This window comes from Hyperolius riggenbachi, chromosome 3 (assembly GCF_040937935.1).
Source record: "Hyperolius riggenbachi isolate aHypRig1 chromosome 3, aHypRig1.pri, whole genome shotgun sequence".
Taxonomy (NCBI): domain Eukaryota; kingdom Metazoa; phylum Chordata; class Amphibia; order Anura; family Hyperoliidae; genus Hyperolius; species Hyperolius riggenbachi.
In genome coordinates this window covers 63,543,037-63,570,112 of record NC_090648.1, presented here as the reverse complement: position 1 = coordinate 63,570,112, position 27,076 = coordinate 63,543,037, and the positions used below count along the sequence as shown (strand labels likewise).

Here is a 27,076-nt window from a genome sequence, read left to right as displayed (position 1 = left end):
AAATGTTAAATATATCATATAGGAGACACGCACAGTGATATTTGAGAAGTGAAATTAAGTTTATTGGATTTTCAGAAAGTGCGCAATAATTGTAAAACAAAATTAGGCAGGTGCATACATTTGGGCACCACAAAAATAAATAAAATCAATATTTAGCAGCCCCTAAATGCTTCCTGTAGGTTCCAATAATAGTCTGGATTCTGGTTCAAGGTATTTTGGACCATTCCTCTTTACCAAACCTATCTGGTTCATTCAGGTTTGATGGCTTCCGAGCATGGGCAGCTGCTCTTTTTAACTCGCACCACAGATTTTCAATGTTCCTCTGCATGAATGCCTTAATGGATTTTTATCAGTATTTAGGGTCGTTGTCTTGTTGAAAGATCCAACCCCGGCGCAGCTTCAGCTTTGTCACGATTCCTTGACATTGGTCTCCAGAATCTGATGATACTGACTGGAATCTATGCATCCCTCAACTTTGACAAGCTTCCCAATCCCTGCACTGGCCACACAGCATGATGGAACCACCACCATATTTTACTGTAGGTAGCAGGTGTTTTTCTTGGAATGCTGTTATTTTTACTCCATGCGTAACACCCAAATAACTCAATTTTAGTTTCATCAGTCCATAGCCCCTTATTCCAAAATGAAATGTTGAGGGACGCATAGATTCCACTAAGTATCAGCAGATTCTGGAGACCAACTCAAGCGGCTCCATTTGTGCTGTAGGCGAGCAAAGGATCCACTGCATCACTCTCGCATACAGCATCTCCTTGTGTAAAGTTTCCCGAATGGTTGAACGATGCACAGTGACTCCATCTGCAGTAAGATGATGTTGTAGGTCTCTGGTGCTGGTCTGTAGGTTAACTCTGACTGTTCTCACCATTCGTCACTTCTGTCTGTCCGAGATTTTTCTTGGTCTGCCACATCAAGCCTTAACTTGAACTTAACCTGTGGTCTTCAATTTCCTCAATATGTTCCTAACTATGTTGGTGAACAATTTTTGTCTTCAGGTCATTTGAGAGTTGTTTTAAGACCCCCATGTTGCTACCCTTCAGAGACAATTGAAAGATGAGGGAAACTTATAACTGACCCCCTTAAATACTTTCTCATAATTGGACTCACCTGTGTATGTAGGTCAGGGGGCACAGAGCTTACCAAGCCAATTTGATTTTAAATACGTTCTAAAGGTTTTGGAATCAATAAAATAAGTGCCCAAATTTGTGCTCCTGCCTAATTTTTGTTTAAACAATTATTGCACACTTTCTATAAATCCAATAAACTTAATTTCACTTCTCAAATATCACTGTGTGTCTCCTATAGGATATATTTAACTGACATTTTTATCCTAACAACCAACGATTTTATACAGGAAAATCATGACGATTAACAAGGTTGCCCAAACTTTCGTATCCCACTAGGCTGTGTTCCTCAAACTCCCCCCCCCTTCTGCCTGAAGTTAATCAGGTATGCCAAGTATACGAGTGACAGTTTCTGCCCGGGTCTGGACCAGGTCAGACTGGGTCAGGCTATAGCATAATCTAAGTGATTACAGCCATAAAACACTTTCTTGTCAAATGGCTTGAGAGTAGGAAAGAGATAAAGGGTCAATAATTCATGGATTTGAACTCAAATAATTAAATGAAGGTGACATTGAGCATAGACAATGAGACAGAAAAACCTTTAAAAACTAGATTTAAATATAACTGTGGGATATCTAGTCATTTTAGGAGATTGAGGATAGATACCGGTGTCCTCCCCAGAAATTATTTCCAGCCGGGTGGCATGAAAAAGTAGCCGGGTGTGGCGAGATGAGAATGCAGGGCTGGTGCTTCTGTGTGCAGCTCTGCTTACAGCAGAGGAGGTGGTGAGCCGCTGACAGCCGGGTGGTCACCAAAACTAGCCAGGTGGAGCACCCAGCTAAAAGAGCCTGGGGAGAACACTGGATACAATTGTTCTCATCGGTTTTTTCAGCTCTTTCCTTTAACCATTTACTGACCATGTATCTTATTAAAACGTCATGATTGAGCCTGTTAACGGCAACGCAACGTTTTAATACGTTGCGCATTCCCGCCGCTGCTCCGCACGTGTGCACTGCTCCCGCCGCCGTTTCCGTCAGGATTCCGTGTTCAGCAATTGGGGAAGTGGACCGTATGGTCCTCTACCCAATCGCAATGCCTGGAATGAATGGATGTGACTGCCATCAGCGGCCACATCAATTCATAAAACCTGAAGCTAACAGTGTATTTAAATATATGAGAAAAAAAAAAACTTCCTATAACTGGACCGTGTTGACTAGTGCCATCTTGTGGCCAAAAAGTCACCATACATTGTGATAGGGACCTAATTTAAATGGTTTAATAATCGGGACAACTAGGCAAATGTGTCCGTTTTATCCACAGGAGAACGTTTAATTTTAAAACTATAATGGCTGAAAACTGAGAAATTTTTCCATTTTCTTATTTTTCCCATGAACATGCATTTAGAATAAAAAAAAAATTCTTAGCAAAATATACTACCCACAAACCGCTTAATTGGTGGCGAAAAATAGGTATAGATCATTTTCTTGTGATAACTTTATTACTACTTCTAAGGGAATAAAATGGAGGCGCACTGACAGGTGAAAATTGCTCTGGCCTGTTAGGGTAAAAACCCTTGGGGGTGAACTGGTTAAGCTCTGTGTAAATTGTCTGCATAACCTTTAATGTTTTGTCTGCCACAGGCTGATTCCCATTTTGGTGAATGGAATGAAGTACAATGAGATTGACATCATACTTCTTAAGGTGAGGAGCTTAGTGACATTAGAGGAGAGCCTTTTCTTTATTCCCTCCAGCAAATGCCTCAGTGTTCTCCCCAGAGCCTTTTAACTGGGCGGAGCGCCCACCTGACCCTGCCCTCCCGCCCGGCTGCCGTTTGTCCTGGTCTGTGAAACAATCTTATTTCCTTTACTTCATTAGAGCGAGCAGCGGCTGTTTCAGTGCAGCCAGCCCGCTGCCATTCAGGGACGCTTTCTCCGCCCTCCTCCCCCAGCTCCTGTCTGTAGTGTGGACGGGCGGGGAAAGCTTGGTAACTTCTACAAGCTGCGGGGTAGATGAAGATTTTAAGATAGGAGAGGACGCGCCGCTCTGATCACAGGCATGTGTGTCTCCTCGTCATCAAGTATGTGTGAAGCTCCAGCGATATCGCAGCCTGCACAGGAGAGCAAGGAGCTGAAGTTTGTTTTTCCCTGTTCTTTCAGGCATGTCTTTCTGTCCCCCGCTATGAAGTGCCTGTAAAGCAATAATTACTGGCCCTGCTGCCTGGACACTGTATCTGAATGTGATGTCCCTGTAGACGGGTGGGGGTGGAGATGTCAGTCTGTGCTGTCTCCTGCAGTGCTGCACAACTGTACAAATTACCACTGATTAACCCATTGTTTAATGTGCCATGTGGGGTGGGGAAGAAGGCTCACCCTGGCTGCTGCTAATGGAGGGGGGAGAGTCTGCCTTTGCCTGGAAAAGTCCCTGTTGGAGAGGGATATTCCAGTGCTGCTGGTAGATAGGGGTCAGAGAGGTCTTCAAATCCACCAGCAGCACCCTGACTGAGAATGCCCTCTTCCTAGGCACTGTTCACCCCTTTTCTCCCACCCAGTAGCACCCAGTGTGACAGTGACCTTCCCCCACCCGTCTACTTTTTCATGCCACCCGGCTGGAAAAAAATTCTGGGGAGAACACTGTGCCTCAATGTACTTCTTATACCATCTTAGATGAGTAGCTGGAAGGTAGGAGTGTTTTGCACAACGATGGACATAGAATTAGTAGGGATTAGATTGTGAGCTCCTGAGGACAGTCAGTGACAGGGCTATGGATTATGACTAAGTGCTGTGCAGTGTTCTCGCCAGAATTTTTTTTCCAGCCGGGTGGTATGAAAAAGTAGCCGGGTGAGGCGAGATGAGTATTCAGGGCAGGTGCTTCTCTGCACTAGTCTGCTTACAGCAGTGGAGGAGGTGAGCAGACAGCTGGGTGCTCACCAAAACTAGCCGGTTGAAGCACCCGGCTAAAAGAGCCTGGGGAGAACACTGCTGTGGAAGATGTCAGCGCTGTATTAATAAATGCACAAAGGCCACGATGTAAAGAGTCATGCCCATATGAGCTTGCAGTGTAAAGACATGATGGCAGAACCCTAGAAGTGAGGGAAGTCTGTAAGCTGCATATAAAATGTAACATTACTTTTATGTAGAGCTTACTTTAAATCAATTATAGGCCAGTAATTTGCTAAAATGGCATAAATCTAATTGTATTTTCTTTTTTTTTTTTTTTTTTTTTTTTTTTTTTTTTTTTTTTGTGAGGTTGGGTACTAAAAAAAACAAAGTGTACCCCCTTTACAGTTCTTGGCTGTGTTAAGCTGCTTCCCGCACCATTCCCACTTCTACCTAAACCCACACTAGCTGTGACAAGTGATGCCATGGATGGGGTAGCTAGTGTCTTCATTATAGTCACACCTCCCCTCCCCTTCCGAATAATGCTATATCCATTGGTCTATAGGAATGGAGGGGCTGCAGTTAGGATCACAGTCTGCAGCATTGAGGGCCCTTTCACATGGGCAGTTGAACTGTATGTTCAGCATGCAGTTACCAAGCAGCAGTAAGCATTTACCAGGCAGTGGTGAGCAGCTGTGAGTTTGACAGGCTTTTCACTGCTAATTAACTGCTCGGGGGAAGTTTAAACAGTAGAGTGCCCTCTGTTTAAACTTTTCCCGACAGGAAGTAAAGCGAAGCCCAGACCCGGGAAGAGACTGGGGGACTCGCGCCTACCGGATCAGGTAATGTATGCAGCGGGGGGAGGGGGGGGGGGGGCGCGCACGGCCTACACAGATTGTAAATCGGTTTCATAGTGAAATCTATTCAAAATCTGTTTGCAGTGTAGGCAGCCAATAGATCCCTCTTTGATCAGTCGATCAGAGGGATCTATCTGCTGGTCAATCTGGTGGCAATCGACCAGTGTATAGCTGCCTTAACTATAGCAAGTAATTTGTCTATCTTACCTATTCTGCTTGTCGTCATTACACAGGCAAGCTGCCCTATATCTCCACCCCTCAGCATGTGAAAACTCAACTTCTTTCCGCCCCCTTGCCTCAAATCTCAGTAGCTCCCAGCTGGTAAAGCCACTGCCTCCCTCCCCAGGCTGAGCTCCCATGAGCACTTGCCATATGGGACTCAGAATGCCTAGGCACTGGAGGAGCTGTGGCCACATCTTGTTTAGTTTTATAGGGGATTAGGGCATTAAAACAAATTTGGCTTGAGGAATGCCCTATAAACTACTGTATATGTAAGTTTGTCTCTGGTCTTCCTTAAAAAATTAACAAAACACAAACTAAGTTAAGGATCTATTTTTGTAGGAATAAAATGGGTTGAGGAAATCTAGGCATTGTTGAGGTTGAATCTAATCCAGAAATAGTTTAGCACAAAGACCATTTCTTATTAAAGACTGTTAATTAGACTGTTCTGAACGGTGCTATCTTGATTCTCCAGCACGGTTATCAGCATTGCTTGCAAAGTTGAACAGCAGAGGCTGGCAGCTGTACAATTTGTAGATGAGAAAATCTAACAAGAGACGAGACAAATGGCATAATCTCCTCTGTGTGCGGGAGGGTGTTACTGGCAGCCTTCTCAGCGTGCTTGTTAGTCTCAGCAGGAGGCTGAGAACTATACGCTTCTAATGTGGTGATGGAATCGCTTCCTAACAGTAAGTGCAGCAGCTCTGTACTTAAAGATCTGCAGATGGTTCCTTCGGGAATTGGACCAAAACCATGTGAACTAGCAGAGCTGATGCTGTTCTTGGGATGAAAACTGTAGTTTTGTGGGTTTCTAGACCACTGTTGGCCACAATGTAGATTTGTAACAGTTACCCCTCATAAAAATGAGACCACAGAGGGCCTCAGTGGACTTTACTCTCCCCTTCATCGTTAAACCAATGGAAATTAATAAGTGCATGGCCAGCTTAAGAGGTGTGTATATATTTTAAGATAGGTTAGTTCCCCCCCCCCCCCCTTCTTGTGTATGCATAGTCTTGGGGTGTGTACACACATCTCATTTTAATTGGCTAATTTTACCACCTCCATTGTTTTGAGACCTTGCCTACATGTCTGTTCATACTATTCAAAATCTGTTGGCTCTCATACTACATAGAGGCGGTAGAATTGGCCAATAAAAATTGGATGTGTGCATCCTTGCTCAGGATTGTGGCCCTTCTTTCCTGTCAATTAGGAGACTCTTGCCATCTATTTGACAAATAAGGCTGCTGGCGAGCTCAAAGTACATTTACTTAAAAGTGGAAATGGGCACTGCGGTCCTCTGAAAAATAATTGCCAGCTGTCTTTCTGGCTACTTTCCTTATAAAGCACTAGACCTGGAAAAAAGGTTTACAGAAAGCAGTCAATGCCACCTTCTTATGTGTTAACCACCTCAGGACTGTGTAATACCGAAAGGCGTTAAATCCTGGGGGAGGAGATTGCAGGGGATCGAGCGCAGCTCCTCTCAGTGTGAAAAGCTCCATGATCAGCCTGCCAAGCTGCGATCGTGGCTTGCAGACTGTTAACAGTTGAAAAACAAAAAACGTGCTGTTTACATTTGTACAGTTCTGCGATCTAGAGCCGCGCTGTACAGGGGACACTTGGCTGTCCTTTAGAGCAGATCACAAACCAATCCCTCTCATAGGCTGATGCCTATGAGAGGAGAGGAAGTTATTCAATCGCCACCTAGGGCCAATTTAGGGAGGGAGGGATTGTTTTTGTTTAAAAAAAAAAAAAAAAACACAACTAATGATCACAGTAGCGATCAGACCACCACAAGAAAGACCTACAAGTGAAAGACCTACAACTGTGCTAAGTTGTATGGCTCTGCAGCGAGCTGTTAAAGCTGCAGAACACTTAATTGTAAAAAAATCGCCTGGTCACAGGGGAGGGGTGTAAGCCTGTGGTACCTAAAAGTAGTTAAAACTGTACATGCCAATATTTTTATCTCTGCGCTTCATGATGGCTGTAAGGAACTTTACTCTCCCTCTTCCTGGCCTTGTAAAGTCATTGTACCAAGTCTGGATGGTAATAACTGTCTATAATTTTCCTGCACAGGGAGATGTGGAGGAGGATGAGACCGTTCCGGACAGCGAGCAGGACATCAAGCCTCGCTTCCACAAGTCCCGCACTGTGACACTGCAACACGAGGAGGAGCGGGCGGAAGGGGAGGAGGATGCAGATGATGAAGACGATGATGACGACGACACGTTGTCTGATTGGAATCTAAGTATGTTACTGAGGGTAATGAGATCTTACCAGGGTAATGGGCCGTGGTTGCCATTGAGTAATTAATCTCTGAAGTGATGCAGAACTTTCTCCCCTGACTTACAGTGAGGGTTATTGTATTCATACTGGCTGATCAGCAGATCTTTCAAAAAGTAGGAATGGCAGCTCTTCATGTTAAATTACCATATTCAATGTACTCTTATTTTCTTTTTAGGGAAATGTTCAGCTGCTGCCCTTGACGTCCTGGCTAATGTATTTCGGGAGGAGCTGCTCCCGCATCTTCTGCCCCTTCTGAAGGGTCTCCTCTTTCACCCAGAATGGGTAGTCAAGGAGTCTGGGATACTTGTTCTTGGAGCTATTGCTGAAGGTAAGTAAATAGAATTGTGGTCCTGGTGATGTAGCCCAGTAGCTTATTGGTTGGCACTGTGGCTTGGATTCCTCTGCTAAGCTTCTGTCTTGGATATCATCTGCTTAAAGGTGCCCATTAACAGTACAATCTCCCAGGTGACTGATCTGGAACCATTAACTCATTAGCAGATTCAAAGGAATGATCTCGTTTGAGATGGTGCACTGATTGTGACCTCAGCCTGCAGAACTCCTTGTGCTGTAAATTGTTGGAATGCTTTGACGTCTCTCTGCTAGCAGACAATATAGACACTGAAAGGAGAAATATGCTGTTGTCTCACACTGCCCCTAGTGACAAGTGGCCATAAATACACAATACAGCTGTACTAATTAGAAGCAAAGGAAATGTAACAAATGAAAAAAGTGCTAAAATAAGTTGACCTGGAGCACTTGCAAGCCTCTGTATAAATTGGCTGCTAAAGGGTTGATGGTGCCACTCAGCCTTTCAAATTCTATTCAGTCAATTCACTTTTTGGAACAATCCTGAGTCCGAACAGATTGCTCATAATTCTCCCCTCCGGTGGTTATTCGCTTGGGAAAGTGGACCATTAATGGTCCATTATTGTTCTGACTTGGTTTTTAGCATTTAAATGACTCTCCCTCTTTGTCCCATGCAGGCTGTATGCAAGGAATGGTTCCCTACCTCCCCGAGCTCATCCCTCACCTCATCCAGTGCCTGTCCGATAAGAAGGCTTTGGTGCGCTCCATAGCTTGCTGGACGTTGAGTCGCTATGCCCACTGGGTGGTGAGCCAGCCCCCCGACCTCTATCTGAAGCCCCTTATGACTGAGCTGCTGAAACGCATCTTGGACAGCAACAAGCGGGTGCAGGAGGCAGCATGCAGGTATCCAGAGATCTGAGCAATCCATTATCCGGATGTTAAAGGGTTCAGGTGTGGGTTATTAACCTGATGTCTCCTCCCTCAGTGCGTTCGCCACCCTGGAGGAAGAGGCCTGCACGGAGCTGGTCCCGTATTTAAGCTTCATCTTGGACACCTTGGTATTTGCTTTTGGGAAATATCAGCACAAGAACCTCCTCATCTTGTATGATGCGATCGGGACTCTGGCCGATTCAGTCGGGCACCATTTGAACCAGCCGGTGAGTGCTGCAGGCTGGAAATGCCGATTGAGATAAATCTTATCGGAGAGCAATCTTGTTTCTGGAGGTGATGCAGATCTGTAAGCTGATAACTGATGGCTCAGTATTCATACTGTCTGATCCAGAGTCCACAATTCAACTGGGTGACTTGATAATAGAAATGCTGTCTGATAAATTGCCATCCACTTCCTAGTGCTGCTTTGGTAACAGATCAGTGGCACACAGATCCACAGGATGTTTTCAGCAACCTTTATCACTGGAAGAACCAAGCACAATCTGCTTTCTGTTACCTCATCCTTTCCGTTTTTTAAATTATTTTTTTTTTTGCATGTAAAAGGTGCTTAACGTTTAACCAGAGATGAAAAGGAGAGAGTTGGATTTTTTTTTTTCTCCCTTGGGGCTTCTTCCAGCCCTCTGTAGTCCGTCAGCTTCCTCGATGTCCTGGTTTGATCAGTGCTCCTGTGAAGTCTGCAATCCAGCGGGCCACTGCGCATGTGCTGTTTTCTGCTCCTGGGCACAGTAGCGCAATGGAGTGGTGCACACTGCTGGGACCGCGCATACGCAGTAGTCCGCGACTGAACAGTGTGTCAAATTTTACGGGGCTGACTGAGGCGTAGCAGATGGGACCAGGAGAACCTCAAGGGAGCTGACTGGACTATAGGGACCTGGAAGACCCTGGTTTGTAAAAGTTCTCAGGTACACTCTCTTTTCAGTCTGTCTCCTGTCAAAGCTTCTGGAAATGCTCATAAATACAAGAATTATGCTGCATACCGAGGCTGTCCAGAGTCTAGCGTTACTATGATAGGAGCATGGCTCTTTGGCAGACTAGAGATCCTGCCTTCCAAAATCCATGCTGCGCCACCCCCTCTGGACCTCTGCGAGAGGTTTAGTGCGTGGCTGGTCTCGCCACCTCCTTTGCTGGGAGTGGCAGTGAATAGCCATGAATTTTAGAAACTTGCACATATCCATTTCTGATCTAGAGAGAAGCTTTAAAACCCTTTAGCAACCACTTCCGCCCTCATTTCACCCCCCCCTCCCTGCTCCTCCAAAGTGTGCCTCCCCAAGCCCGGCAGCCTATGCACAGCCTTTCATATTTACCTGTTCCGGAGGCTGGGTTTGGTTTCCTCTTCCCTTCCTGCACTTGTGATTGGGACCCAGAGGATAATATCAGTGTTGCAGCGCCCCTCGGCGGTGGAAGAGCGGTAGTTCAAGAGTCTCTCTTCCATCACCAACACTGACCTCCTCCTTGGGGGTCCCGATCACATCATATTGTGATCGGGACACAGAACAGGATGTAGGGATTATAGCACCGCAGCTGGAGGAAGAACAAAGCCAAACCAGCAGCTGGAACAGGTAAATGTAAAAGGGTTCCCTGCTGCTCTGCATTAGGCCCCGTTCACACTGCACGCGTTCCCATCGTGATTCAGGAACGCGTGCAGGAGGCCGACACGCACGACATCAGACAGTGCATAAACTGCACTGTCCGATGTTCACACTGCATGCATTCCGGACCAGCGCGGTCCGGGAACGCATGCTGCACGCATTTTTTGCAGAAACTTGTGGCTGACCGATTCACTTCAGTGAATGGGATCAGCCACGTAACGCATAGAAACGTGGATGGCGTGCGTTCGTATGCTTTGCGTTCCGCACGCCCGTCCGCGTTTGCTGATGTGAACGGGGCCTTAGGCAGCCCAAGTTTAGCTGGCTGCCGCTGCCCCACCCCATGTTATCTAAAGGGAGACTCAGGAAAGGGCTGCTAAAGGGTTATATCCATAAAACCTTTGCATGGAGCAGGTCAGTGTTGCCAAATTATGTGCAGTATTTGTATTCTAATTTTGGATCGCTGCTTTGGAATCGGCTTATGTTTACTCAAGACTTGTAATGGCAGTGTGGGGTATAAATGTTATCACAATACCCAGCATTCAATGCCACGGTTATTCAGGATCTTGCTGCCTTAGGAAGGGGCCCCTTGCTTGGTTTTGTTACAGCAGAGTGTGGGGGAAGGGCGGATGCCGCAGCCAAACGGAGAAGCCTACGTTGCGCAAGCTTTGCCTGACTTGGCTGCAATCACTTGCCTGGTCACATGACCAGGAAAGGAGGCCTTCCAAAGGGAACGAACCGTATCAATGTGATGTGTGGATTTGTTGTAAGACTTTAGCATCTTCCTGTTAGGAGTAATCCTCATCTAGCAGAAATGTATGCAAGTATAGAGGTCAGCTATTGAATGAATCAGTCTGCAGTTTACATTGCTCAGCTGTGACAGCGAAGCCTGGCTAAAACCTGATGGGCTATATTTACATACAGCTGCACACAGGATGAAAACACAATGCACACTTTCCATAAGTGTTTGTTGCTTTGGTTTTGTTTACCATCGCAACATACTGTCACAGATGCAGTTTTAAAACCACTCTCTTTTTTAATCTATAAAGCAAAACAGATTTTCCTGCAGTAAAACCTTATCTCAAGCGGGTTTTCATTTTTTTTTTTTTTTTGGCTGTTTAAAGGGAACCAGAGACTAAGCACCCTCATGTATTTTACCATATATATCAGTGGGAACATTAGAGAAAACACCTACCCTGCTCTCTGCTTCATTATTGACTGCTCAGCCTGCTTATCAGCCCTGATAAAATCCCCGACTGAGCATTCAGTCTGGCTTTGCTCAGGTATTTTTATAGCTGAGTCTGTCTGCTATTATGTCTTTTAAAGCCCAAGCCTGCCCCCTTGTGGCTCTGCTATAATGATTCCTGAGCAAAGCCAGACTGAATGCTCAGTCTGGGATTTTATCAGGGCTAAAGGAAGCAAGCTGAACAGTTAAAAATTAAGCAGAGCGCAGGGTAGGTGTTTTCTCTAATGTCCCCACTGATCTATATGGTAAAATACATGAGGGTGCTTCGTCTTTGGTTCACTTTAAAGAGACACTGAAGTGAGAATAATTCTCGCTTCAGAGCTCATAGTTAGCAGGGGCACCTGCTAAAACGCCGCCATCCCGCGGCTAAACGGGGGTCCCTTCACCCCCAGACCCCCCCCCCCCCGCAAAATCAACAACCAAATTGGTCGTACATTTTGCTGCTCCTAGAGGCAGGGCTAACGGCTGCAGCCCTGCCTCTCAGCACGACTATCAGAGGCGCATCGCCGCCTCTCCCCCGCCCCTCTCAGTGAAGGAAGACAGAGGGGCGGGGGAGACGCGGAGATACGTGCTGACAGACGCGCGTGGGGCAGGGCTGCGGCGGTTAGCCCTGCCTCAATCAGGAAGAGATCCCCGGCTGCACGGAGGGGATTTCGGGGGGTAAGGGACCCCCATTTAGCCGCGGGATAGCGGCGTTTTAGCAGGGGCACACATGCCCCTGCTAACTAGGAGCTCTGAAGCGAGATTTATTCTCGCTTCATAGTCTCTTTAAGTGCTTCAGAAAACGGGACTGTATTTGGAATAGCTGGGCTCTTTTGCATAGGTAACTGAAGTTTAACACTGTACTGGAAAATATTTCCTTGACTACGAAATGTTCTATTATCCAAAGTACACGTACAATTATCTCGCTCGTTTTTTTTTTTTTTTTTTTGCTTTGTGTGCTTTAAAGGGGAACTGAAGTGAGCGGTATATGGAGGCTGTCATGTTTATTTCCTTTTAAGCAATACCAGTTGCCTGGCAGCCCTGCTGGTCTATTTCTCTGCAGTAGTATCTGAATAAAACCAGAAACAAGCATGCAGCTAGTCTTGTCAGATCTGACTTTAAAGTCTGAGCACCTGAAACACCTGATCTGCTGCATGCTTGTTCAGGGGCTATGGCTAATAGTATTAGAGGCAGAGGATCAGCAGGGCTGCCAGGCAACTGGTATTGCTTAAAAGGAAATAAACATGACAGCCTCCATATACCTCTCTCTTCAGTTCCCCTTTAAATAAACCCGAGGTAGCAATAAACAAAAAAGATACTTGCCTAATCCTCTGAATCCTCCCAAGTGGGCACAGTCATTTTTATGCACGTTGCCTATCGGACAAGCTCTTGCTGGAGGCAATGGTAAGGATCCAGAGGCTACTCTCGGGTACGTTTCTCATTAGTAGCTGTGTGTTTGTTTTTTTTATTTTTTTTTTGTTTTTTGTGCCACCTCGGGTTCACTTTAAGTTGATCCTCACTTTTATAAATGGGCTATCCATATGACTTCCCAGTGCTGTTTTTTCTGGTGGACAGCCGATGACTACCCTTTACTTAAACTTTTTGTTTTTGTCCCCCCTAACTATAGGAATACATTCAAAAGTTAATGCCCCCTCTTATCCAGAAATGGAACGAGCTGAAAGATGAAGATAAGGATCTATTCCCACTGCTGGAGGTGAGGATGATTCCATGTGCTGTGAGTGAGGGGTGGTCTCTGAACAGTGATGGGGAGTGATGTAGAACCAGAAGTCTGAATTTCTCATGTGGGATTTTGTATTCATACTGGCTGACCTCAGAACTGCTACATAATAATTGTATTGTGACAATGGTGGCATTTTATAATGGAGTGGTTGTGTTTCTCTCCTTCCAGTGTCTGTCATCCATTGCCACAGCATTACAAAGCGGATTTCTACCTTACTGTGAGCCAGTGTACCAGAGGTGTGTGACTCTAGTGCAGAAGACTCTGGCCCAAGCCATGGTGAGTATCTTGTAATGGCTTCTGTAAGTTTTTGCCTCTGGCCTGCAGGGTTTACAGGTGATGTGTGTTCTGTGTCCCCGGCAGATGTACAGCCAGCACCCTGACCAGTATGAAGCTCCAGACAAGGATTTCATGATTGTAGCCTTGGACCTTCTGAGTGGGCTGGCGGAGGGACTGGGCAGCCATGTCGAGCAGCTGGTGGCAAGAAGCAATATCATGACCCTCCTCTTCCAGTGCATGCAGGTGAGCAGTTTTGTTTCTTAACAAAAAAATAAAATTAATTGTTGTGAAATAAAATGACACTTGCTTAAGAGGGAAACCTCTGAATCCTGCAGAAGCCTCCCACTACCTCCTGGCTTTCATTGTTGCTATGAGCCAAAATCTAAGGAAACCATCAATTTGACATGTTAGAAAGCTTACCGTGTGGTGTGTGGAAATGGCTGCTTTCAATTTCCTAGTGACTGATGGGCCTCGGCCAGTCATGTTTCACTTTCCATTATATGATTAAAGAGAAACCGTAACTAAGAATTGAACTTCATGCCAAACAGTAGCTGATACCACCCTTTCCCATGAGAAATCTATTCCTTTTCACAAACTGATTAGGGGGCTCTTTATGGCTTATGTTGTGGTGAAACCCCTCCCACAGGAAACTGTGAGGACCATGGTCCTGGCAGTGTCCTGTCTGTGAACCTTGTTGCATTGTGGGAAATTGCTGTTTCCAACTGCCAAAAAAAGTAAGCAGCAGCAACTTCCAGTGACATCACCTGCCAGCAGTAAAAAATGTTACCCTGTGATAAATGTCAGAATGTACATCAGGGAGAGGAAAGATTTTACAAACTGCAGATTTTAGGATTTGTATCCGCTGTAACAATGAAATGTTTGTTTGGTTTGTTTGAAGATTATGCTGTTGTGTAGCTTTTAGAGCAGAGTGGACTTCGGAGTTCAGGTCCACTTTAAAATTGAGTACGCTTTCGGCTATTGTGCTTTCATCAGACTGAATCCTGTATGAATTCTAAACTGTGCTTCTTCTCCCCCCTCACCCCCCTGCAGGACATCATGCCAGAAGTAAGACAAAGTTCCTTTGCTCTCCTGGGAGACCTAACTAAAGCATGTTTCCTCCACGTCAAACCTTGTATCTGTAAGTATTCCTATTAAAGGACAATGTGATGAAATGGTTTTACCTTTGGAGGAATGCAACAGTTGCAGACAAGTAAATATCAAGTGGTAGATTTTACAAACTCTAAAGCTGGAAGTTTGATAGACTAAGAACCTATACAGGGGTCTTATGGATGATTGCTTCTGATGTCATAAACGCCTGGCACAAAATGTGCTGGGTCTGCAGGGAACAATGACAGCAGGGGTGGCTCCAGGAATGTGTTATTTTTGAGGGTGCCATGCAGGTGCTGGATCCACTGTTGAGGTTGCCATTGACCGTGCACGCTGAAAAATGGGTGCGGTCATGCAATTGAAAGGGGCGTGGTAATGATGGGGCATGGGCAGGGCAAAATGTACTTTAACTTGGTAGCGGTGTAATTCTGACAGTGGACATAAAAGGCACAACTTTGAATAAAGCCCCCTCTGCAGCGACGATGCATAACGGCTGATGATGAAGGGGAAAGGGGAAGCGTCGGCGCTGGCAGTGAGTGGAAAGGTGAGTGACTCTATCTCTGGACTGGCTGTCTCCTCTCTCCTCCATGTGCTGGGTGCCCCGCACTTAAAGTGGGCCGAAACTCTTGCACAGGGCAGATGGAAAACCTAGAGAAATGCACCCTGTATGTATTCAGAGAGTTTTCAGCCTGTTTCTCTCCCCCCTCAATTTGTCTAATCACAAGTTGTAATTTGATCTCTCCCCTGTCACATGACTGCCACGACAGAGATGGCAGATAAGCTTATTTGAAACAGGATGTCAAAAAAAAGTGCCCCTGGGGTACTTACCTTAGGAGGGGAAGCCTCTAGATCCTATCGAGGCCGCCTCCTCCTCCATCCCACGGTGGTCTCGATGGGCCCCTCTGAAGCCACCGCTGAAAATTTGTCAAATTTGTAGCGCCTGCAATATTTACTTTCCACAGATCCGGTGCAGTAGGATATGTCTGATGGGCTAAGGCGGAAATAGCCGATCTCAATCGGGCTACTGCGCAGGTGACTGGCAGCCCCCAAGGCTATTATGCTGCTGTGTCTTTTTAGAGCAGAGAGTAGTTCTGAGTTCAGGTCTGCTTTAATTGAGATGCTGTTGGTCAGCTAGGGCAGTGTTTCTCAACATTTTATTTGTATGTACCCCTTTTAAAACCCTGTACTCACCAAGTACCCCCTGGCATAGTAAACCTTATCACAAGTACCCCTTGACAAATATATATTTAATTGTAGTACATAATTGGTTCTAAACAATTTCCAAGCATTTACTATTGCTTTTAATTAGCTAAAATACTGATTTGGTGTTTAACTAAGATGTATGAATTTCTAAAACTCTACATTTGTTATTCTTGGTTAAGTATATCAAGGCCGAGTACCCCCTGTAACCGACAGAAGTACCCCCTTGGGTACGCGTACCACACGTTGAGAACCTAGGAGCTAGGGGGTGCTATAGCATTGGCAAGCCCCCTTCCTGGTGCCGCCTCTGAGTTATGGCCATTTTCCCATTCCAAATGTATTGAAATGTATGGGCATGAGAACATGTATTTTTCAAGAATGTTCTCATTTTCGCAAGTTATTGTATTTCTAAAGCGCCAACATATTACACAGCGCTGAACATAAGGTTACACACTAGGGGTGACCTACGATGAGACAATACAGGAATTAAAAAAAAACAGATCACGCAGCACAATATGAGTACACAGAAATGTACTACATGTTTCTATGACAAAAATGACTTTGGACAACCTTTGAGCTCATCACTAGTAGGAAATTAAAAACTAAAAAGCATTTATCTGGTAGTTTGCTCAACATGATTTTCATTCTTGGAGCTTTGTGACCCATTGCAATAACTGATAGTCTGATCATCTTCACATCATTAGAACTATTCTGATTCCTTTTCCTTTCAGCGGAGTTCATGCCGATTCTTGGAACCAACCTCAACCCAGAGTTTATCTCAGTCTGTAACAATGCCACCTGGGCTATCGGCGAGATCTGCATGCAGATGGGTAAGCGTTCCCTTTCTACTTAGCATTGCTTTAAATTGGAACTGTAAAGAGTTTTTAAACACATTGTTTCACTTACCTGGGGCTTGCCCCCAGCAGCCGTCCTGCTCGAGCCGCCGTTCGCCCGCCGCCAGCTACTTTTGATTTTGCCGCCTGGCCTCGTGTATCCTTTCTTACCGTCCCCTGCTATTGCAGAGGGGAACGCAATGAAAATATACGCTTGGCAGGGCTGCGCTGGTGTTGAATTAGAAGTCTACGGCACGGCGGCGGGAGAACAGAGGCTCAGGCGGGACAGGACGGCTGCTGGGGGCTTGCAGAAGCCCTAGGTAAGTGAAACTGTGTGTAAAAACTCTTTACAGTGCCGCTTTAAAGGGATCTGCTTAGTATTTATATAATTAAAAAAAAAAATCAACCAAAACTCACCCTAATGGGAGGTTAATAAACTGTGTGGGCTTTGGTGGGTAAATTGGGCTTTTATTTACAGGGGTCTGTTCTGTAGCCCCCTTCCTATATGGGAGCCTCCATTTTCTATCTCCCACAGTCTGTTCTGTAGTCCCCTGCCTATATGGACTCCATTTTCTATCCCTCGTGCCGCAGAACTGAAGGTTCCCAAAGGGTTGTCCCATGTTCCTGGCATCAGTGAAGCATGCCAGGAGATGTAGTTCCCATTGATGTGATTATAAATCTCGTGGCCGGGAGATGTAACCACATCAATGAACTGGAGGCACCCATATGGGGGAGGGGGGTAAAGCTAACACCTTGTGGGAGGTTAGTTTAACATATTTTCTGAAGCTAGGGGCATCTGCGTGTGCAGTTGCCTTTGTAAATGTCCACTCTCTCTAGTATTTTAAATATGTAGCAGTTGTCCTATCAGTCCACTGGGGTTTTTCTGAGCATTTTTTGTTGGGTACACAGTGTTTCTCCGCTTGATTTTCCATTTGATCGATTTTTCTGCTCGATTCTCCGCTTGATTTTGCGCTAGATTCTCTTCTGCTCGTTTTTCTTATCTTTTTTTCCATTCACTGTTATGAGAAATCTATCCAAAAACCCGATCCGAAGGAATAATGGACATGTTGGAAGTTATCTATTGAACCCATCTATAGAGCGGAAAAACGTATGGTTTATCCAGCATAAGAAATGTACCTCTTGATCAGTAACAGGTGTACTTTGCGTAATAGATCTTTGAGCCCTTTATCATGCTTGGAACTGTTACTATCTTAACTGTGAGTGATTAGTCTAAAGATTTCTACAGATTGGTTTTAAGCCCCATCTACACGGTGCGATTCGTTTACGATTCTATTTACGATCCAATTAAATCTGACATGTCTGATCGGTATTCAATTTGATTTGCCATTGCAAAACAATGGCAAATCGAAATTGAATCGAATCCTGATCAGACATGTCGGATTTAATTGGATCGTAAATAGAATCGTAATCGAATCACACAAAGAATCGTATCGTGTAGATGGGGCTTTAGGCTGGAAAGACATCCATTTAAATCTAGTGACCATATTCGTGTGTGTTTTATCCCCACAGGAGCAGAAATGCAGCCGTATGTCCCAATGGTGCTGAATAACCTTGTAGAAATTATTAACCGACCCAACACCCCCAAAACGCTCCTGGAAAACACAGGTTAGTTCTATTCCCCTTTCTCTGATATTTTGTGAACTGTACACGGGGCTGTATGGGAATTCCTGCAGTAGAGGCATCAATAGTTTCAGTTCATTAACCACTTCACCTCACAGGCTATTTAACCCTTACCGCCAAGTGCCCTTTTCCCATTCATTTGGCCACCACTTTCCCACTGCTTATCTCATCTATATTATCTTCCCCCCCCCCCCCCCCCCAAATTTGTGGGTTATACCTGTTTTCAGTTATTTTCTATGCATTTTATAAAAGGAGAGACAAATACTTTCTCCAATTCTGTCCCCTATAGTTGTTAAATAAACAATGCTACTATAGGTAAAACAAACATTTTATTTGCCCTGGCTATCACATTCAGATTATATCCCTAGTACCATGTATGGCGCATATATATTAGATATACTATGCATTTTCTGTTTGTTTGTTTTTTTGTTTTTTTAGTTTACTGAAATAACAGTAATATACCCCCATGACATGTGAAAAGAAAAAAAGCTCCTTAGGGCAACTGTGTGGGGTTTTTTTTATGAACACTTTCTGATTGGAGGCTAATTCATATACAGGGACTTGGATTGGCCCGGGGAACAAATGTTCCCGTTCACCAATCTCCAAAGTGTAACTCCCGCCGTAACTAGTGCATGCATCTACCAATGAATGATAGGATGTACCGGTTGATTAAGTGTAGCCACCTTTAGCATAATTATGCCTGACTGAGCTTTACTTTTTGTATCCCAGCAATAACCATTGGGCGTCTTGGCTGTGTGTGTCCACAAGAGGTGGCTCCCATGCTGCAGCAGTTTATCAGACCATGGTGAGTGGATGAGCAGTACAGATTTGTCATTCGCCACTTGACTTGTTCTTCCACTTATCTTTCCCGTTTGCTTTATAAATACAGGTGTACGTCACTTCGGAACATCCGTGATAACGAGGAGAAGGACTCAGCTTTTAGAGGGATATGTATAATGATAGGAGTTAATCCCGGTGGAGTTGTACAGGCAAGTGTGAAGTAGATACTTTGTTCTTGGTTATTCATACTTTAACGAGACACTGATCAAAAAAATTATCTAATTGGTTGTGTAGTATGGATATTTATTAGAACATTTTCAGTTTACACCCTACACTAAGCATTCTAAATGATTTCACGAAGCAGGCTAGTGAACTTTTGAACTTTCCTCTGCAGGAAAAATAAAATACAGTGACAGACACCTGAGAAGTTTCAGATGACGGAGCCCTCTGAGACTCTGAAAGTGGTAAAGCTCAGAGAAGCTCTTTTGCGTAGATAACAGGGGTTTCTTAACTCTTTCTGTACTGGAAACAATATTAGACTCCTATCTCTGCTGTTGCTAATGTTTGTTTTATTTCTTGGCAGTACTACACATACAAATATTAGATCATAAGTTTATTTTCACTTCAGATTCCCTTTAATAACCATAATAGTTAAGTACAGTGGAAAGGGCTTGTTCATACTATAGAAAGCAGGAGGCCTTACATTTGTACCAGATGTGGTGAATGTTGTGACACTGACTTGGTTCATTAGTGAATGCATTGTGTTCTTGGATGTCACACTGTGCCTCGCACTGCATATTGAATAGGTGCCATGTTGACTGTAAGATGCGCCACAACACTGTACTTATTATCAGCCCCAAGAATAGAAGTACAGTTCCGGAAACCTGCTTGTAATCCAAAGCACTCTTATATCAAAGCAAACTTCCCCAGGGAATTATGGAAACTCAGAGAATTCATTACACAATCCAGAAACCTTCATAGAAAATCCCCAGTGTTGGTAAACCAGATTTTTAAAGAGTAAGGTGGCCTTCACTCTCGTCTTCCAATCTTCTAAGGAAGGACAAATTGGAGGCAGCCAACAGAATGCAACACACTGTTCAGCAGCAAACGGTTTCAATGTCTTATCATATTTTAGCAAGCCTTACTCAGTGAGGTTTAGCATTCATATTTTGGTATCTAAGGAAAACTTTCTCCTAATGGATTGGAGTGTGACTAAATAGACTTTATTGTCAAATCCTTACAAAGTCACACTTTGTAAGTCAAACTAAAATGACTTGTTATCCATTCCTGCAGGATTTTATCTTCTTCTGTGATGCAGTAGCCTCCTGGGTCAGCCCGAAAGATGATTTGAGAGACATGTTTTATAAGGTGAGTGGTGCTGTTCAAAATGTTAAGGGTAGACTGGCCTATTTAGGTAGACAGCAGGCACTTGGAGGTATCCCCCATGCGGCTTCAGAATACTGTTATTTGGAGTGTACATAGCTTTGCATGCTGCAAATTCAAATGTGGTAACATGCCTTTTTGCCTTAGAGCAGGGGTGTCAAACTCCAATACAAAGTGGGCCGAAATTGTACACTGGGACTGTCACGGGCCTTCCTCCAGCTCTACCGGCCACCTTCCTCCCTCATAAAATTCACTGGTGTCTAATGGACCCCCTCTGACTCCTATACAGTTCCCTGATGTCTAGTGGTGTCCTCTCCCCTATACAGTTCCCTGGTTTTTAGTGCTTTCCCCCTACCTTTCTCGTAAGGGTTCCCTGGTGTTCTTCACTTCCAATATAGCTTCCCTGGTTGTCTAGAGTTGGCCAAACCTAATGGAAAACTGGGAAACCACTCAAGGGCCAAATTTAATGTCCAAGGGCCAGATTTGGTCCACGGGCCGGAGTTTGACATGTATGTCTTAGAGGTAAACTAAGAATCCTTCTAGTGCTGTGAGGTAGATGTGGCCAGAGCAGGACTGCAGTAATTCCAGCAGGGCTAGGACATATGGGGTCTTCCTTACATCGTATGCCTGCTCTAATTGTGCTACAGTGGGAATGGATAATCCAGATTGTATTCCCGAATGCTGCCATTATGTTACAGTTGAAAAGGTTCTGTGTGCTCTCTGCATTGTGGATATGGGCTGCAGTGTTCTGCCCAGAGTGTATAACCAGCCGGATGGCTTGAAAAAGTAGCTGGGTGGGTTGTGACTGGAGGAGGTGGGAGAGTGCAGGATTGGCACTGGCTGGGCTGTGGTCATGCGCATTTACAACTGTCCTTGCATATATGATACAGGGATCGCTCACTGCAAGGAATAAGGTTTTTAAATGTTTTATGACAGTGCATACTGACTGTTACATGAGGCAAGGTGTCAAGAACACTGATTATTGCATTTCATATGGATGTTCTTTCCTGCTAGGGTGCGGGGGGGGGGGGGGGGGGTGTCGATGGGTATTGCAGATAGTGTGCAGGGGCCAGCATCATTATCTATGGACACTGCTCACTACCTTCTAGCTAGCTAGACCAGCTGTGGAAATGTAGTGGTTAAGATGTCTCAGGGCCCGTTTCCACTAGTGCGGTGCGGAATCGCCGCATATCACCGCTGATGAAATCACATGCGGATGCGATTCTGCATGCGGATTTTGCCGCGATTTCGCATAGGCAGGGTATATGCGATTTTAACCATGTCACTGCCTGTGTCAATTTACATTACTTTCAATGCGAAATCGCGGGGAAAAACTCATGCAAAAACCGCATGCGATTTCCCTATTAAATACATTGTCTGCGATTCGCCTGCATTCCACACGCAGGCGAATTCTGCAGGGTCTACCGTGCAGAAAAATCCTGCACAGAAAAACGCAAATGAAAACTGACAAGTGGAAACAGTCCCATCCACTTGTATTACCTATGCGAATCCGCATGCGTTGTCTGCATGCGGATTCGCGCTAGTGGAAACGGGCCCTCACACTCGCTAATGGTAAGACCGCTGTTTTTGTTTAGGAGTGCTCTGTAAATTCAATAAGCTGACCACTCTAACCATGCAGAGTCAGACTTGTTTTTGGTGTCTTGAAAGAAATTAAACATATTAGGAAGTGCCAATGTTTCTGGACCACACTTTGTCCCTTCCTCCCCCCCCCCCCCCCCCCCCCAAGGCAAATTATGCCAAAAGGCAGTCTTGTCTGCTGTCCTGAAGTCTGCAGTTGCCACTTGAACACTGAACTTCACTGCTGGGATTGCACCGTGACATGCTTGTCTGAGATTATACAGAATGGTAGACACTTTGCCTTGATAAAAGGACATAACGTGGTCCTGAAGTTTTTGGTTTCTTTGTTTTAAAATTTGAGCATATTAGGATGTACTGTTGGCTGGAAATGTGTTGACCATGCCACCAATCTTGTCTTGTCTCTTTTTCTATCTAGATTTTGCACGGTTTTAAGGAACAGGTGGGAGAGGAGAACTGGAACCAGTTTTCTGAGCAGTTTCCACCTCTGTTGAAAGAACGTCTAGCAGCATTCTATGGCGTGTAATGTACACCGGGGCAGAGATACACACACCCAGCGTGGGAGGTGAGAGTGGGCAGGATTGAGCACAGTGACCTGTACTCCTATTAATACACACTGGTCTGTGGGGGGGAGCTTTGGTTCCTTCAGTGATGAAGACTTCAGCACTTTAGAATTGTCCTGTATAAAGCGCTTCTTCACCCTGGCACCATGCAATGACCTGATTGGATGGGACTATGGATATTCTAGTTAGTCATTGTAAAGAAGGGCGTAGCTGGATCTCTGCTGGGATGGGCATTTTGCTAATCAAGTAGGGGCTGGAATTTGCTTGTCCAGGACCATGAAACACTGAATCCAGCGCTGGAGACTTGGGCGCAGCCGGCACCACCATAGGCCGTAATAGGAATTACGGCTATAGCAGCGCACAGGGAGTAACTTCGGCGCAGTCACAAGATGGAGTTGAAGTTACTTTTATAACACAATAATTTGGCTTCCAGCAACTGCTGGAAGCCGAATTATTTCGTTCCCCACCATCCATGGCAGCCTGGAGGGGGAATAGTATTTAATACGGCCGGGAACTTGTGCAGCAGCAGGATGAGCCATATACCGGCTGTATCCTGCGCCGATGTCTCTCATACGCCAGGACCAGGCCTCTAAATGTGTCATTGGTATGTCAGAAGATCCTTGCATTTGGCCAGTACTGCTCTGTTGTCACTGTGCCAGTCCCGATCAGATGTCCACAGCAGCTAAAGCCTGGAACACACACATTCAGTTTTGATTTGCTAATCCCCCAGGCAATTTCACCACATGTAGCATGAAGGCCAATAGCTTTCGAATACTATGAGAAGATTGTGTAGGCAAGGCCTCATTACAAAGAAGTGGTAAAATTGGCCATTCACAATTGGATGTGTACAAGGCTTAAAGGAGTCATCAGGGGAGAAATAGTAAAATAAGTGGTACTTACTACTGCACCTGCGCAGGCCGCTCTGACCCACGTGGTGGTGATTGACAGCGCCGCTCGCGCAGGCGCAGTACAGAGCGACCTGGAGGTTGCTCTGACGTCATCGCCGGGGACCGGGACGGACCTGCAGTGAACGGCTGCGGGCAGAGCTGTGGCGAGGGACGTCCTGGGAGCTTGGAGCTGGAGGAAGCCCCCGGTAAGTACCACTTATTTTACTATTTCTCCTGATGACTCCTTTAAAGGGAACCTTAACTGAGGTTGATATGGATGTTTCCTTATAAACCATACCAGTTGCCTGAATAATGAAAGATCTTAGACCAATTTTATTACATTCCATGTAGTATGAGAGCCATACTCTACACAGTCTATTATATTTCCCTGAACTCCCCATCAGATAAAATCTTTGCAAGATGCTGGACACAAACATGCTGTACACATTCAAAAGATCAGTATCTGCAAAAGATCCGTTCCTGCAAAAGATCCATTCCTGCAAATTGCAATGATAGTCTATGAGATCTGCAGATCTCATACCCACCATGTTTAACACATTCATCTGCATATCTGACAATCATCTACAGATCTGAAAATCCATCCTGGTGAGTCTGATCTGCAGATTAATGTCAAACAAGGTGTGTATGATAATCTGCAGATATCATACATGCTTGTGTACAGCATCTTTGTGTGCAGCATCTTGCAAAGATTTCTGTCTGATGGGGAGTTCAGCTCCATAGAATAGACTGTGTAGGTATGGCTCTCATACTACATGGAAGGGGGTAAAATTGGTTCAAGATTTCATTAATCTTTCACGTGTGTACACACCATAAGGCTTGTCCGTTTGATGCAAATTCAAGTGGATGTAGAATTATGTAAATTTAGTATGAAAGTTTATGTAGCTTAAAAATAGACCATCAAATGCCACCCAACTAAGGTGATACTTGAATATCAGAGTAAAATCTCACCATGGGGATGATTCACTAAAGCAACTGGCATGAGCAGCCTCCTGTTACTTGCACTATTAAATCAGCTCCCCTTAATGAGAGGTCCCTGCATGCAACGCGCGCTAGTGGCAGCATAGCATGCGTAAGTATGCAATAAGCGCTGCATTTGACAGCCGTGTGGTAGTGATGTATCGCTACCTCCACTTCACTAGCTACTATAGTTGTAAGTGAAAGGCTGCTACATGAACATTTAATACTGATAAGCCTCGCCTTTCATCCTCATCTTGGAGTAAACCTGTATTAAGGGAAAAAGCTACTGGATGCTTTGAGGCTTCCCTGACCCTCCCACACCTCTCCACGATCCCACGGCTACTGCACAGGACCCTCTTCACCTTTGTAGCCGCTCTTTCCTCAGTGTATGAGCAGCGGTCTGTGCAGATGTCAGTGGGTAGTAGCAGTAGCATAGATCCGCTCGGGCATAAGCAGCTCCGTGCTACTTCACAGATGCTGGCTGTATGCTTTGCTCTTGGGCAGCGCGGTATTTATGTCAATTGGTTAAAGCATCCCAGCACAATGCAGGAGGGTTGGTTTGGTATTTGTGAAAACTTTGGAATCACCCAGAGCCTTCCCCTACTGAGGTAACTTTTTTTTTTTCACCTGGACTACTGGTACCCTTGAACTATGGTAGGTAAGGATGGTCAAAGATAATGCAAATTTTGAATTGATGCAGCATTATGCACATTTTGTATGCAAATTTATGCAGATTAAAAATCACCCGAACCAATCCTGCTCATTTAAAATGTGTCAATTTTCAAGTTGCATAAATATGCATGTAAAATGTGCATAGTCCTGCATCAACTTAAAATTTTTGCATCTCATTGTCCATCCCTAATGTTAGGTGGGCTAAACCTTGTCCTTTGAAATTCACTGCTCAATTTCCAGTGGGTGAGAAACTGGGTATGTACATGTGTATTAACAATGCCATGGAAACTGCCTGTTAATGTGTTTTTTATTTTGTTTTATTTTGCAGGTTCCTGTTTGGTCCATGAGGTGATTGGGGAGAATGGTGTCCTACACCCCACACATTCAGTCTTTAGAGGGGTTACAGGGATCAGTATCCAGGGCCAGTAACATCCATCCACTCCAGACTCCTTCCACCTAACTCCCAAGGAACCTCAGCGGAGAACAGGAGGATGACAATACCACGCACCACCCTCCCATCCCCCCCAGGGATCTATTTAGTAAATGTTTATTTGTGGAGCATGAGGGCAGGGGAGTCGAGTCTTAGGATTTACAATGTTACCCTTGTAGGGTGGGGGTAGGGGATGTACTGGGGGGAGGAGCTGGTCCCACGCCAGGATCTGTTATTGGGCGGGTAAGAGGGAGAGGCTGGGTTGGAGGGTTAGACTAATAGAATGGGAGGGAGGAGGGACATCTACAGGTAGAGACATTTGACTGTTTCCCTGCCGCTCAGAGCAGGTTAGTCAAATATAAAAGATAAAAACTAAAAATTAAAAAATCACAAGCAGAGTAGGGTTGCTACCACAGAACGGAAGGTCGGCCATCTTAGATAGGCCCAGGTTCAGACAGAAGGGAAGAATCGTAAATCTACACGCTAGACGCTCGCCGGTCTGGTAGGGAGATGTGGGAATTCTCTTGTTGCTTAGTTCCCATTCCAGATTGCACTAAAGTTACCTAGTAACTCTAGCAACTGCCGGAAAAAAGTCTTGAGTATGTTTTTACTTTTTTTCTTTTTAATTTAGTATCTACACATGTAGGTTAAGTCATAAAAAAAAAAATTCAAAGTTCAGAGTAAGAAATTTGCTGCTGCTATAGTCAGGCCATTCCTTTTGCTTGCATTCATTTAATGGACAGCTGCAATGTAACCAGGGTCTGATGAGCAAATGGCGAAGTCCCCCCGTCCCCCACATCCCCGTTTTCTTTTCCTGAGGTCGTGCAAGAATCACATTTTAAATGCACGATGTAGTTCATGGCTATAATGAGCAAAGGATTCTATTAGATCGTATTCCTTTAAAGCTCTAGGTACACTGACATCAAGGCTTTAGAGCTTGGCACCTGGAACATTCATCTTGCTTTGATCACTGTGTAGGTAATACAAGAGTTCCCTTATTTGGGAAGCAGTTGTGGCTGTGCTAAGCCCTTAGCAGGCAGAGAGCCATTTCAGTCCATGGAACGTTATCCCCCCCCAAACGTGGGGACCAGGCATAGATCTTTATTGACGTCTCTGAACATGGAGTCAGTGAAGACCTCTTTAAATTTGGCTCCAAAACTAAATAAAGATTTCTGAAGATCTTGATTTTTTTTTTTTTTTTTTTTTTTTTAACGAAACAGTGTTGTGAATTTACCTATTTAAGGGCTAGAGTATTGATTCTCCAAACCTATCCCAATCCCACCAGCAGTGCAGGTTTTGCATGTAAAAGGACATTACAGATGGTACATGCCACACTAAGCACTTCATGCTGATGCTAATTTGTAAAATGAAATTAGACCAAACAGTGGCTGATTCCAATTGGTCCAAGCTGCTCACACTTGCATGAAGTCAAATTTAGTATTTCATTGCCCATCTTGATTCAACTTGCTCTTCTGGGGCAATTAATGCCTCAGTAATGTAGATGGATCTCCATGGATCTACAAAACCTACACAGCGTTTCTTTTGGGAGGGGGTGCTGAGTTGGCAAATGAAATATCAGTTATGAAGAGTATTTAACAAACTGA

General features: G+C 44.8%; 1 protein-coding gene and 2 non-coding genes across 3 annotated transcripts in view; all 3 read left to right on the top strand.

Annotated features, from left to right (window-relative positions):
* The window catches only part of TNPO2 (transportin 2), a 52,572-nt gene extending 25,915 nt beyond the window's left edge, over window positions 1-26,657 (top strand). The window contains exons 10-25 of the mRNA XM_068274218.1: window positions 2,720-2,780; window positions 7,105-7,276; window positions 7,490-7,642; window positions 8,298-8,523; window positions 8,606-8,777; window positions 13,013-13,099; window positions 13,295-13,402; window positions 13,487-13,645; window positions 14,453-14,540; window positions 16,441-16,539; window positions 18,073-18,168; window positions 18,913-18,988; window positions 19,073-19,172; window positions 20,257-20,331; window positions 22,361-22,507; window positions 25,371-26,657. Of these exons, the coding sequence (XP_068130319.1) occupies window positions 2,720-2,780; window positions 7,105-7,276; window positions 7,490-7,642; window positions 8,298-8,523; window positions 8,606-8,777; window positions 13,013-13,099; window positions 13,295-13,402; window positions 13,487-13,645; window positions 14,453-14,540; window positions 16,441-16,539; window positions 18,073-18,168; window positions 18,913-18,988; window positions 19,073-19,172; window positions 20,257-20,331; window positions 22,361-22,468 (1,780 nt within the window). The 3' untranslated portion in view covers window positions 22,469-22,507; window positions 25,371-26,657. The remainder of the gene's footprint in view (window positions 1-2,719; window positions 2,781-7,104; window positions 7,277-7,489; window positions 7,643-8,297; window positions 8,524-8,605; window positions 8,778-13,012; window positions 13,100-13,294; window positions 13,403-13,486; window positions 13,646-14,452; window positions 14,541-16,440; window positions 16,540-18,072; window positions 18,169-18,912; window positions 18,989-19,072; window positions 19,173-20,256; window positions 20,332-22,360; window positions 22,508-25,370) is intronic.
* On the top strand, window positions 7,344-7,413 carry LOC137564869 (small nucleolar RNA SNORD41). The gene has a single exon (XR_011030932.1). It is a non-coding gene; the product is annotated as a small nucleolar RNA SNORD41 (small nucleolar RNA).
* LOC137564870 (small nucleolar RNA SNORD41) lies at window positions 8,839-8,902 on the top strand. Its single transcript, XR_011030933.1, has one exon. It is a non-coding gene; the product is annotated as a small nucleolar RNA SNORD41 (small nucleolar RNA).
* Window positions 26,658-27,076: the final 419 nt, after the last annotated feature.